This window comes from Cervus elaphus, chromosome 20 (genome assembly GCF_910594005.1).
Source record: "Cervus elaphus chromosome 20, mCerEla1.1, whole genome shotgun sequence".
NCBI classification, from domain to species: Eukaryota; Metazoa; Chordata; class Mammalia; order Artiodactyla; family Cervidae; genus Cervus; species Cervus elaphus.
Window position 1 is genome coordinate 91,312,051 of NC_057834.1, and position 14,715 is coordinate 91,326,765.

General features: G+C 36.6%; 1 protein-coding gene across 1 annotated transcript; it reads left to right on the forward strand.

Annotated features, from left to right (window-relative positions):
• The first annotated feature begins 3,899 nt into the window (after nucleotides 1-3,899).
• On the forward strand, nucleotides 3,900-4,211 carry LOC122676778 (cytochrome c oxidase subunit 7A2, mitochondrial-like). Its single transcript, XM_043876357.1, has one exon. It carries the CDS (start codon nucleotides 3,900-3,902, stop codon nucleotides 4,209-4,211), a length of 312 nt encoding a protein of 103 aa, XP_043732292.1.
• Nucleotides 4,212-14,715: the final 10,504 nt, after the last annotated feature.

The following is a 14,715-nucleotide window of genomic DNA, read 5'->3' on the forward strand; positions in this document are numbered from 1 at the left end:
GCATGATTACTGAATTGTATGGTAAGAATATGTTTAGTTTCATAAGAAACTGTCATATGGCCTTCTACTGTGACTGTACAGTTTTGCACTCCTACCAGCAATGAATGAGAATTCCTATTGCTCCACAGACTCTGAGGTGGCTCAGTGGTAAAGAAACTGCCTGCCAGTGCAGGAGATGCCAGTTCAATCCCTGGGTCGGGAAGATCCCCTGGAGGAGGAAATAGCAACCCACTCCAATATTCTTGCCTGGAAAACCCCAAAGACAGAAGAGCCTGGCAGGCTGTAGTCTATAGGGTTGCAAAGAGTTGGACATGACTGTGCAGTTGAGCATACACACACACTCACTTGGAGCTGTGTTTTGGATGTTAGTCAGTTGGCATCTGGTCCCATCACTTCATAGCAAATAGATGGGTAAAAAATGGAAACAGTGAGAGACTTTATTTTTTTGGTCTCCAAAATCACTGCAGATGGTGACCGCAGCCATGAAATTAAAAGACACTTGCTCCTTTGAAGAAAAGCTATGACCAACCTAGACAGCATATTGAAAAGCAGAGACATTACTTTGCCAACAAAAGTCCATCTAGTCAAAGCTATGGTTTTTCCCATAGTCATGTATGGATGTGAGAGTTAGACTATAAAGAAAGCTGAGCGCCAAAGAATGGATTCTTTTGAACTGTGGTATTGGAGAAGACTCTTGAGAGTCTCTTGGACTGCAAGGAGATCCAACCAGTCCATCCTGAAGGAAATAGTCCTGAATATTCATTGGAAGGACTGATGCTGAAGCTGAAACTCTAATACTTTGGCCACCTGATGCGAAGAACTGACTCATTGAAAAAGACCCTGATGCTGGGGAAGATTGAAGGCAGGAGGAAAAGGGGACGACAGAGGATGAGATGGTTGGATGGCATCACCGACTCAATGGACATGAGTTTAAGTAAGCTCCAGGAGTTGGTGATGGACAGGGAAGCCTGGAGTGCTGCAGTCCATGGGGTCACAAAGAGTCAGACACAACTGAGTGACTGAACTGAACTGAACTGAACTGAACTGAACTGAACTGAATATATGTACAGTGGTATCTTATTAGTTAATTTGCAATTCCCTGGTGATATATGGTCTGAATTTTTTTGTGTGTATTCATTTGCCGTCTGTATATCTTTGGTGAAGTGTCTGTTCATATCTTTTGCTCATATTTTAATTTGGTTGTTTGTTTTCTTACCATTGAGTTTTAAGGGTTCTTGTATATTCTGAATACCAGTTCTTTATTAGGTGTTTTTCAAAGACTTCCTACCAGTCTAGTGCTTGTCCTCATTCTCTTAGTGTCTTTTATATAGTCAAGTTTTTAATTTTAATGAAGTCACGCTTGTCAATTAGTTTTTTCATCAGTTACACTTTTGATGTTGTACTTAAAAAGTCATTAATCAATCTAAAGTCATCTGAATTTTCTCCTGTGTTATCTTCTAAGAGTTTTGTAGTTTTACATTTTGCATTTGTATCTATGATCCATTTTGAGTAAACTTTTGTGGAAGATGTACGGTTTGTACCTACATTTATTTATTTTTTGCATGTTGATATTCAATTGTTCCAGGACCATTTGTTGAAAAGATTATCCTTTTTCATTGAATTGCCTTTGGTCCTCTTTTGGTCATTTCTAGGCTTTCTATTTTGCCCTTCTGATTTACTTGTCTGTTCTTTTACCAATTACTCTACTGTCTTGATGACTGTAGCTTTCTAGTAAGTCTTAAAGTTGGGTATTATCAGTCCTCTGACTTTGTTCTTCTCTTGCAATATTTTGTTTATTTTGGGTCTTTTACCACTCCATATAAATTTTAAAATCAGTTGTCAGTATTTACAAAATAACTTGCTATAATTTTTATTGGGATTGTGTTGAGTTTATAGATCACATTGAGAAAAACTGACATCTTGACAGTGTTATGTCTTTCTGTCCTTGTAGATGGAAGGTCTCCATTTATTCAGATGTGTGATTTCTTTCATGAGAATTTTGTAGTTTTCCTCATATAGATCTTTTATATATTTTTTTCAGATTTACATCTAAATATTTCTTCTTTTTTTGGCACTAAAGTTAATGGTATTGTTTTTAATATCAAGATCCAATTGTTCCTTGCTGGTATTTAAGAATGCAATTGACTTAAAAATTTTTTTTTTATTTATTGAAGATAATCACTTTACAGAATTTTGTTGTTTTCTGTCAAACCTCAACATGAATTGGCCATAGGTATACATATGGAACCTCCCTCCCATCTCCCTCCCCATCCCACCCCTCTTGGTTGATGCAGAGCTCCTGTTTGAGTTTCCTGAGCCACACAGCAAATTCCTGTTGGCTATCTGTTTTACATAAGGTAATGTAAGTCTCCATGTTACTCTTTCCATACATCTCACCCTCTCCTCTCCTCGCCCCATCTCCATAAGTCTATTCTCTATGTCTGTTTCTCCATTGCTGCCCTGTAAATAAATTCTTCAGAACCATTTTTCTAGATTCCGTATATGTGCATTAGAATATGATATTTATCTTTCTCTTTCTGACTCACTTCACTCAGTATAATAGGTTCTAGGTTTATCCACCTCATCAGAACTGACTCAAATGCATTCCTTTTATGGCTGAGTAATATTCCATTGTGTATATGTAGCAAAACTTCCTTATCCATTCATCTGTCGATGGACATCTAGGTTGCTTCCATGTTCTAGCTAAGCCACTCTGGTATTCTTGCCTGGAAAATTGCATGGACAGAGGAGCCTGGGGGCTATAGTCCATAGGGTCACAAAGAGTAGGACACTACTAAAGCAACTTATCATTTACACAAGTATATTAACCTTATATCCTACAATTTTGCTATAATTGCATTTTAGTTTCAGAAGTTGTTGATTTTTTAAAAAGATTTTCTATGTAGACAGTTGTGTTATCTGTGAACAATGAGAGTATTATTTCTTCCTTTCTAATTTGTATACCTTTTATTTCCTTATCTTGTCTTATTTCATTAGTTAGGCTGTCCAGTAAATGTAAAATAAGAGTAGTAGGGAGGGACATCCTTGCCTAGTTCTTGATCTTAATGGGAAAACATCTAGCCCTTTCTAAGAACGTCTTTCATGTACACAAACAACATTTTGATTTCCCACTAAGGGCCCACACGTCTTTTATTTCTAGGCATTTTAATGTTTTTGTTGCTATTGATTTTTCTATGTTCATCTTATGCCAACATTTCTCCTGCACACTCTTACTAGGTTTTATAATTTCTCATGTGTTCTTTGGGTATGAAATCATATTATCTGCAATAATGACATTTTTTGTTTATTCCATACTAATTTTTTTGCCTCTAGTCTCTTTTCCTTACCACATTGCACAAGATACAGTCTATAATGCAGATGTTAAAATGCTCCATCCTAAAGGAGATCAGTCCTGGGTGTTCGTTGGTAGGATTGATGTTGAAGCTGGAACTCCAATACTTTGTCCACCTGATGCGAAGAGCTGATTCATTTGGAAAGACCCTGATGCTGGGAAAGATTGAAGGCAGAAGGAGAAGGGGATGACAGGATGAGATGGTTGGATGGCATCACTGACTCAACGGACATGGGTTTGGGTGGATTCCAGGAGTTGGTGATGGACAGGGAGGCCTGGTGTGCTGTGGTTCACGGGGTTGCAAAGAGTCGGACATGACTGAGCGACTGAACTGAACTGAACTGAAAATGGTATGGTGATATTGGATATACATTTCTCACTCCTGACTATTTTAGTTATTTTTAAGCACAATTTAGAGGGAATAAATATATAAGAGCCAGGAGTTGCTGAATTTGCAGATGAACGTATTTCTCACTTAATCTCTCTCTCTGGCTAAAAGCTCTGAAAGTAAGTGAATTTTTGCTGTTAGTACAGTAACTGAGCAAAGATGCTGTGGAATCTGCTGGCTCTTCATCAGATTATCCAGAGGGCCATAATTAGTGCTTCACTCAGGAAGTTTGAAGATAAGGTTCCAGAGAAACAAAAGATGTTTCAGGAGGATAATGGAATTCCAGCGCATCTGAAGGGTGGGATAGCTGACGCCCTCCTGTATAGAGCTACCATGATTCCTACAGTTAGTGGAATGACATATGCCATGTATCAGCTGGTTGTGGCTTCATTTCTCAGGAAGCAGGGTTGGCTTCAGTTTATCCTTCCAGCAATCAGTTGGTTCAGCTTCATTCAGCTCTCTGTGGACTGATAAATAGCTAGGTTCTTGGGGATCAGTATTTATTGACTCGTACTAACTGCCACCAATAAAGCAATCTTTACCATAAAAAAGAAAAGAAAAGAAATGATCTTAGGACAAAGGTCAGATTCAGGCAACTACCAGTAAATTTCAGGGTAAAAACCAGATCAAGGGTGTAGCTACAGGACACTTGTTTAAACCTGAGAAAGAATAAAAATGATGCCTCAGAGACCTTCACAGCTAGACAAAAGAGCTCTAAGAATCTTAAGAGTGCTCCCCTGACACCCTGAGCCTCAGCTCACATTAGAGAGAGGGCTGTTTCAAAAAGACAGGTGGGTGTGGTGTTTGTCTCACATATTGCTCAGTTGCTCAGTCATATCCGACTCTTTGCAACTGCATTGACTGCAGCACACCAGGCTTCCCTATCCTTCACCATCTTCTGGCATTTGCTCAAACTCATGTCCATCGAGTCAGTGATGCCATCCAACCATCTCATCCTCTACATCCCCTTCTCCTCCTTCAATCTTTCCCAGCCATCATGGTCTTTTCCAGTGAGTCAACTCTGTCTTCAGGTGGCCAAAATATTGGAGCTTCAGGTTCAGCATCAGTCCTTCCAGTGAATATTCAAGATTGATTTTCTTTAAGATTGACTGGTTTGATCACCTTGCCATTTGTGGGTGGTACCAGATGCTGGCTTCAGGGAGTGCGAGCCTCATGCCCTTTAGGAGCTGAGCACTACAGATGTCGTCTTAGAGGGCACTGAGGGAAACTATTCACAGGGACGTGTCTCATGCATCACATGTATCACATGTGCAATTCTTTAAAAAGACAGAAGGGAGGGGATATACATATTCTTATAGCTGATTCACTTGGCTGTACTGAAGAAATTTAAAAAATGTAAAGCAACTATACCCCAATTTTTAAAAAAAAGCCTGTATGCGTCTCATTATATTTATACTAGATCTGTTTACCTGCCATGAATCATTAACCACTTTTATGTAAAGTTTAATAGAAATATTTTTTAAAAGACAGAAGGGTGGAAAAGGAAATGGCAATCCACTCCAGTATTCTTGCCTGAGAAATCCCATGGACAGAGGAGCCTGGTGGGCTACAGTCCATGGGGTTGCAAGAAAAAAAAAAAAAAAAGACAGAAGGGTTTTAGGTGACTAACTTCAAAATTAGATAAATGAAAGAAAAAGGAAAAAATTTAGACAGATTCCAGATCCAGATGTCAAACTTGTTTCATCTTTAGAGATTCCTCTGGTAAAATCTGCCTAGAGCTAGTTTTTGAAAATTATGAATTAACTTCAGGACTCAGAGGATGTGATTTCTGAATCTGTTAAGTGCTACCTATGATTGGGATCTTGGCTGGAGACACTTTTGGCAGTTTATTCAAGTGCAACCTTCTTACTTTCCCTCCCTCTGCTTGTTTTTGTCGAGTTAGGGCCTAACTAACATAAGTCTGACTATTGTTAAAGAAGGTCAAGAGTGGAAGCAAAACATGGCATCTATTCACACTTTCAAAAGTAAACCACACCCTTTTTACTTTTAAAAAGGATTGAGATAAATTCTTTGCCCGTTGCTTCATTTGCTATTATTTTCTCCGATTCTGAAGGCTGTCTTTTCATCTTGCTTATAGTTTCCTTTGTTGTGCAGAAGCTTTTAATTTTAATTAGGTCCCATTTGTTTATTTTTGCTTTTATTTCTAATATTCTGGGAGGTGGGCCATAGAGGATCCTGCTGTGGTTTATGTCAGAGAGTGTTTTGCCTATGTTTTCCTCTAGGAGTTTAATAGTTTCTGGTCTTACGTTTAGATCTTTAATCCATTTTGAGTTTATTTTTGTATATGGTGTTAGAAAGTGTTCTAGTTTCATTCTTTTACAAGTGGTTGGACAGTTTTCCCAGCACCACTTGTTAAAGAGGTTGTCTTTTCTCCATTGTATATTCTTGCCTCCTTTTTCAAAGATAAGGTGTCCATAGGTGTGTGCATTTATCTCTGGGCTTTCTATTTTGTTCCATTGATCTATATTTCTGTCTTTGTGCTAGTACCATACTGTCTTGATGACTGTGTCTTTGTATTAGAGCCTGAAGTCAGGCAGGTTGATTCCTCTAGTTCCATTCTTCTTTCTCAAGATTGCTTTGGCTATTCGAGGTTTTTTGTATTTCCATACAAATTGTGAAATTATTTGTTCTAGTTCTCTGAAAAATACCATTGGTAGCTTGGCGGGGATTGCATTGAATCTATAGATTGCTTTGGATAGTATACTCATTTTCACTGTATTGCTTCTTCCAAGCCATGAGCATGGTATATTTCTCCATCTATTTGTGTCCTCTTTGATTTCTTTCACCAGTGTTTTATAGTTTTCTATATATAGGTTTTTTGTTTCTTTAGGTAGATATATTCCTAAGTATTTTATTCTTTTTGTTGCAATGGTGAATGGAATTGTTTCCTTAATTTCTCTTTCTATTTTCTCATTGTTAGTGTATAGGAATGCAAGGGATTTCTGTGTGTTAATTTTGTATCCTGCAAGTTTACTATACTCATTGATTAGCTTTAGTAATTTTCTGGTGGAGTCTTTAGGGTTTTCAATGTAGAGGATCATGTCATCTGCAAACAGTGGGAGTTTTACTTCTTTTCCAATATGGATTCCTTTTATTTCTTTTTTCTGCTCTGACTACTGTGGCCAAAACTTCCAAAACTATGTTGAATAGTAGTGATGAGAATGGGCACCCTTGTCTTGTTCCTGACTTTAGGGGAAATGCTTTCAATTTTTCACCATTGAGGATAATGTTTGCTGTGGGTTTGTCATATATAGCTTTTATTATGTTGAGGTATGTTCCTTCTATTCCTGCTTTCTGGAGGGTTTTTATCATGAATGGATGTTGAATTTTGTCAAAGGCTTTCTCTGCATCTATTGAGATAATCATATGGTTTTTATTTTTCAATTTGTTAATGTGGTGTATTACATTGATTGATTTGCAGATATTGAATAATTCTTGCATCCCTGGGATAAAGCCCACTTGGTCATGATGTATGATCTTTTTAGTATGTTGTTGGATTCTGTTTGCTAGAATTTTGTTAAGGATTTTTACATCTATGTTCATCAGTGATATTGGCCTGTAGTTTTCTTTTTTTTTTTTGGCATCTTTGTCATGTTTTGGTATTAGCGTGTTGGTGGCCTCATTGAATGAGTTTGGAAGTTTACCTTCCTCTGAAATTTTCTGGAAGAGTTTGAGTAGGATAGGTGTTAGTTCTCTAAATTTTTGGTAGAATTCATCTGTGAAGCCGTCTGGTCCTGGACTTTTGTTTGCTGGAAGATTTCTGATTACAGTTTCAATTTCTGTGCTTGTGATGGGTCTGTTAAGATTTTCTATTTCTTCCTGGTTCAATTTTGGAAAGTTGTACTTTTCTAAGAATTTTTCCATTTCTTCCAAGTTGTCCATTTTGGCAATTCCTGCAGCTCAGTTCCAGAAAAATAAAAGACCCAATCAAAAAGTGGGCCAAAGAGCTAAACAAGACATTTCTCCAAAGAAGACATACAGATGGCTAACAAACACATGAAAAAGATGCTTAACATCACTGATTATCAGAGAAATGCAAATCAAAACCACAATGAGGTACCACTTCACGCCGGTCAGAATGACTGCTATCCAAAAGTCTACAAGCAATAAATGCTGGAGACGGTGTGGAGAAAAGGGAACCCTCTTACACTGTTGGTGATAATGCAAACTAGTACAGCCACTATGGAGAACAGTGTGGAGATTCCTTCAAAAACTGGAAATAGAACTGCCATATGACCCAGCAATCCCACTGCTGGGCATACACACTGAGGAAGCCAGAATTGAAAGAGACACATGTACCCCAATGTTTATTGTGGCACTGTTTATAATAGCCAGGACATGGAAGCAACCTAGATGTCCATCAGCAGATGAATGGATAAGAAAGCTGTGGTTATATATACACAATGGAATATTACTCAGCCATTAAAAAGAATAATTTGAATCAGTTTTAATGAGGTGGATGAAACTGGAGCCTATTATACAGAGTGAAGTAAGTCAGAAAGAAAAACACTGATACAGTATACTAATGCATATATATGGAATTTAGAAAGATGGTAACAATAACCCTATATGCAAGACAGCAAAAGAGACACAGGCGTATTGAACAGTATTTTGGACTCTGTGGAAGAGGGCGAGGGCAGAATGATATGGGAGCATGGCATTGAAACATGTAAATTATCATCTGTGAAATGAATCGCCAATCCAGGTTCAATGCATGATACAAAGTGCTCGAGGCTGGTGCACTGGGATGACCCAGAAGGATAGGTTGGGGAAGGAGGTGGGAGGGGGTTCAGGTTGGGGAACACATGTACACCCTTGGCAGATTCAAGTAGATGTATGGTAAAACCAATACAATATTGTAAAGTAAAATAAATTTAAAAAAAAAAAAAAAGGAATGAAATATAATTGACATAGGACCTTATATTAATTTTAGGAGTATAACATAATGATTCAATATTTGTACATATTATGAAATGATCACAACAATAAATCTAGTTAACATCTCTCCCCATACTGAGTTATAAAAATGCTGCTTCCTTATGATGAAAACTCTTAAGGTACTTCTTAGCAACTTTCAAAGATGCAATACAGCATAATTAGCTATAGTAACCATGCTGTACATAATATCTTCATGACTTATTTATTTTTAATGGGAAGTTTATACCTTTGTTACATTGAGGAATTTCTCATCTACTCCTTGTTTGCTGAGTATTTTTGCACACACACACAAAAAGTGTTAAATTTGGTAATTACCTTGATTGATTTGGGGGCTTCCCTGGTGGTTCAGATGGTAAAGAATGTGGGAGGATCCCCTGGAAAAGGGAATGGCTACCCATTCTAGTATTCTCACCTAGAGAATTCCATGGGCAGAGGAATTCTGTCCATGGTGTTGCAGAGTTGGACACGACTGAGCAACTAAAACTTTGGTTACTTTTTAGATGTTAAAGCAGTATGTATTTCTGAAGTAAATCTGACTTGATCATGGTGTATAGTCCTTTTTATATGTGGCTGGATTTAGTTTGCTAGTATTTTGTTGAAGTGTTTTACCTCTTTATTCATAAAGGGTATTGGCCTATATATATATATTTTTACTTGTGATGTCTTTTGTCTGATTTTGGTATCAGAGTAATGCTGATTTCATAAAGTAACTTGGAAAATATTCCCTCTGATTCTTTGTTTGAATAATTTTTGGAGGATTGATATTAATTTTTTGGAAACATTTATAGAATTTACCAGTAAAATCATCTGGGCCTGGGGTTTCTTTTATGGGAAATTTAAAAATTATGAATTCAGTCTTTTATTTGCTGTATATTTACTCGGTGTCTTTCTAGGAAATCTTCCATTTTCTCTAAGTTATCTAATTTTGAGGTATACTGTTATTTTTCTTGTATAATTATTTTTATTCTTTTTTTCCCTATAATTCTTTTTATTTCTCTAGAGTTGGTATAACAACCCCTCTTTCATCTATAACTTTTATAATCTGAACCTTCTTTTTTCTTTGATTAGTCTAGCTAAAGTTTTGTCCGTTTTTTGATCTTTAATAAAACCAAATTTTGGTCATGTTGATCTTTTCATTGTTTTTCTACTCTCTGTTTCATTTGTTTTGCTCTAATCTTTATTATTTCCTTCTGTCTCCTTGCTTTAGGTTGAATTTTCTCTTCTTTTTCTCGTTTCTTAAAGATGAAGTTTAGGTTATTGATTTTAGATCTTTCATCTTTAAAAAAAATACTGGCATTTACAGTTTTAAATCTTCCTCTGGTTTAGTTGCTTTATGTGATGCTTTAGTTGCATCACACAAGTTTTGGCATATTGGGGTTTTGTTTTCATCCATTTCAAAATTAAATTTACCTTTCTGATTTCCTCTTTGACCCAATGGATATTTAAGAATGTGTGTTTAAGTTCCACTTATTTGTAAATTTCCCCAAATTTCCTTTGGTTATTGATTTCTTATTTCATCTTCTTGTGGCTGGAGAATATGGTCTAATGTGGAGAATTTTCCATATGCACCTAATAAAAATGTATATTGTGCTGTTGAGTAGCATGTTCTCTTGTTCTATAGATATCTTTTAGGTCTAGTTGGTTTATAGTATTGTTCAGGTCTTCCATTTCCTTGCTGATCTTCTATTTATCCTATTTGTTATTGAAAGTGAAATACTGAAGTCTGTTATTGTTGCTGTGTCTGTTTTTACCATCGATCCTGTGTTTTTACTTCATATATTTTGAGGTTCTGCTGCTAAGAACATATGGGTTTGTAGTAATTATGTCTTCCTGGTGGACTGACCCATTTACCACCATAAAATCTACTTCTTTGAATTAGCAGACATTTTTATCTTAAACTCTGCTTTGTCTGATGTTAGCTTAGTCACTCCAGCTCTCTTTTGGTTATTGTTTGCATGGTATATTCAGTTCTTTTAGATACAACTTATTTGTATCTGTAAATTATGAAAGTCTTTTCTAAACAGCGGATGTTTGGATTATTTTAAGCTATTATGCCAATTTCTACCTTTTGATAGAGTGTTTAATCCAATTATATTTAATGTAATTTATAATGAGATATAGGAAAAAGAGTATGTCAAGGCTGTATATTGTCACCCTGCTTATTTAACTTATATGCAGACTACATCATGAGAAATGCTGGGCTGGAAGAAGCACAAGCTGGAATCAAGATTGCCAGGACAAATATCAATAACCTCAGATATGCAGATGACACCACCCTTATGGCAGAAAGTGAAAGTGAACTAAAAAGCCTCTTGATGAAAGTGAAAGAGGAGAGTGAAAAAGTTGGGTTAAAGCTCAACATTCAGAAAACTAAGATCATGGCATCTGGTCCCATCACTTCATGGCAAATACATGGAGAAATAGTGGAAGCAGTGTCAGACTTTACTTTTTTGGGCTCCAAAATCACTGCAGATGGTGATTGCAGCCATGAAATTAAAAGACCCTTACTCCTTGGAAGGAAAGTTATGACCAACCTAGATAGCATATTAAAAAGCAGAGACATTACTTTGCCAACAAAGGTCCATCTAGTCAAGGCTGTGGTTTTTCCAGTGGTCATGTATGGATGTGAGAGTTGGACTGTGAAGAAAGCTGAGCGCCGAAGAATTGGTGCTTTTGAACTGTGGTGCTGGAGAAGACTCTTGAGAGTCCCTTGGACTACAAGGAGATCCAACCAGTCCATCCTAAAGGAGATCAGTCCTGGGTGTTCATTGGAAGGATTGATGTTGAAGCTGAAACTCCAATACTTTGGCCACCTCATGCAAAGAGTTGACTCATTGGAAAAGACCCTGATGCTGGGAGGGATTGGGGGCAGGAGGAGAAGGGGACGACAGAGGATGAGATGGTTGGATGGCACCACTGACTTGATGGACATGAGTTTGAGTAAACTGTGGGTGTTTGTGATGGACAGGGAGGCCTGGCGTGCTGCGATTCATGGGGTTGCAAAGAGTCGAACATGACTGAGTGACTGAACTGAACTGAACTGAACTGATAATGAGATATGATTTATGTGTGACATTTTTCTATTTGTGTTCTATGTTTTGTGACTTCTTTATTCCTTTATTTTTCTATTTGTGCCTTATTTTGTGTTAAACAGATATTTTCTATGCCTATATATTTCTATGCCAATTTAAATAACCTGTTTCTTTTACTATATATATATTTAAAAAATTGTTGCCATGGGCATCACAATTCTCATTTTATATTAAAGCAATATAGTACAGATTAATACCAACTTAATTTTGATGTTATATAGAAACTGCTCTAATAATGCTTCATTCCCTCCTGCTCCTTTGTGTTATTATCAAACACATTTCATCTTTATACATTATAAGCTCTTCAACACATAATTATTACTTCATGTAGTTGTCTTTTAAATAATAGAGAGAAATAGTTACAAACAAAAATACACTTAATGGTCTTTTATGCTTACATATGTAGTTACTTTTACTGATACACTTATTTCTTTATGTGGACCTATATTACTCTTTGGTATCCATTTATTTTTGCCCAAAGGACTCCTTTTAATATTTCTTGTAGGGCTAGTAACAAAATATCTGTGGTTTTAAAAAAAATCTAGAGTGTTTTAATTTCTCCTGTATTTTTGAACAATAGTTAGGTGTTTATAGAGTTTTTGGTTGGCATTCGTTTTCTTTCAGCATTTTAAATGTGTACTCCTACTGCCTGCTAGGCTCCATAGTTGCTGATAAAAAGTCAGCTGTTAATTTTATTGAAGATTCTTTGAATGTGATGAGTGTTTTTCTCTTGCTGTTGTGTCTTTGGTTTCAACATTTTGACTATGATGTACCTAAGGATAGATCTCTTTGAATTTATCTTATTGGAGTTCATTGAGCTTCTTGGATGTATAGATTAAAGTTTTTCGTAAAATTAGAAACTTTTAGGCATTTTTTCCTTCAAACACTTTTTGTTGTTTTCTCTTTATCCTCCCATTGTACACATCTTGGTTTGCTTGATAATGTCCTGTAGGTCTCTGAGGCTTTGTTAATTTTTTTACTCATATTTGTTTTCCTGGTTCTTCAGATTGGATAATTCGATTGACCTGTCTTCAAATGTGTTGATTCTTCCTTTTACTAGTCTTCCCAGTTTTGTATTGAGACCTTTCAGTAGATTTTTTATTTCAGTTATAATTTTCAACTCCAGAATTTATATTAGCTTCTTTTAAATAATTCCTATATCTTTATTGATATTTTCTTTTTGGTGAAAAATTGTTCCCATAATTTTAATTTCTTTAGTTCTTTAGACATAATTTCTTTAGTTCTTTGAGCAGATTTGGTAGCTTATTTATAGTCTTTGTTTAGTAAGTCCAACTTCTGAACTTCTTCAGGTATAATTACTGTTTATTGCTTTTCTACCCCTATGTATGGTCCATATTTTCCTGTTTCTTTGCATGACTCCCATTTTGTTCAAAACTAGACTTTTAAAATAATGTGATAACTCTTGAAATTGGAACTTCTTCTCTCTAGGATTTGTTGTTGTTGTTATTAGTTGTTGTTTCTTTGTTAACTGACTTTGGGGATGAATTCCCTAAAATTTGTATTTCTTATTATATGTTGCCACTCAAGTTTCTGTTGACCTGGCTTAGTGGTCAATGGAAGTCACTGTGGTTTTTTGTTTGTTTTTTAAATAAAGTCTCCCTGAATTGTTGCAAGCCTTTGGTTAATTTTCAGAGTTCTGAAAAAGTTGATTTTGGCAGGTATTTTCAGTGTTTGCATGATTTTGGTAGAAGAGTAGATTATTGAAGGTCTTTACTTCATAATTCCAGAAATGCTCCCTTTTGCATTATTCCCTATTCACTTTTACCGAAGCTGATGGGAAAATGTAGCCCCATGAGGATGCCTAGCTCTACTTGCCTCAAGTCATTTTTTCAGCAATGCTCTTGAAATCTGTGTAGCTGACCATCAGATTGTCTTCTCATAAGCAGAGAATTTTATTTTTAATTCATTTTTGTATGACATTCTTCAAGGGTACTAACTGTATATCATTAAAAGCAACATCAGACCCAGTGACTAAATCTTATTCCTCTCATCTGTTCTTCTCACTAATATAAATAGGTCTCCTCAAGTCTCCTGGGTCATCTTGTGTGTGCATACTAAGTTGCATTAGTCATGTCTAGCTCCGTGTGACCCTATGGACTGTAGCCCACCAGGCTCCTCTGTCCGTGGGATTCTTCAGGCAAGAATACTAGAGTGGATTGCCGTGCTCTCCTCCAGAAGATCTTCCTGACCCAGGGATTGAACCTGTGTCTTATGTCTCCTGCATTGGCAGGCAGGTTCTTTACCACCAGTGCCACCTTGGAAGCCCCCTAGGTAATCTTACAAAGGTAATAATAGAATCTAAATGTAGTTACTATTCAGTTCAGTAATTCAGTCGTGTCTGACTCAGTCTTTGCGACCCCATGGACTGCAGCATGCCAGGCTTCCCTGTCCATCACCAACTCCCAGAGCTTGCTCACACTCATGTCCATCAAGTTGGTGATACCATCCAACCATCTCATCCTCTGTTGTACCCTTTTCCTCCTGCCTTCTCTCTGTCTCAACATCAGGGTCTTTTCTAATGAGTCAGTTCTTTGCATCAGGTGGCCAAACTCTTGGAGTTTCAGCTTCAACATCATTCCTTCCAATGAATATTCAGGACTAATTCCCTTTAGGAATGACTGGTTTGATCTCCTTGCAGTCCAAGGGACTCTCAAGAGTTTTCTCCAACACCACATTTCAAAAGCATCAATTTTTCAGTGCTCAGCTTTCTTTATAGTCCAACTCTCACATCCATACATGACTGTTAGAAAAAACATAGCTTTAACTAGATGGATTATTACTTATCAGCAGTTTTATTAAGTAACTGCTTTACTTGCATTATCTTATTTGATGTTCACAATAACTTTTTATGGTCAGTAGTTTCTTTAGGCCAGTTTACAGCAGAGGAAACTGAAGTTGAAAAG

What these genes read in the sequence shown, in the direction of transcription:
- LOC122676778 (XM_043876357.1), top strand. Translation starts at nt 3,900, where the DNA reads ATGCTGTGGAATCTGCTGGCTCTTCATCAGATTATCCAGAGGGCCATA.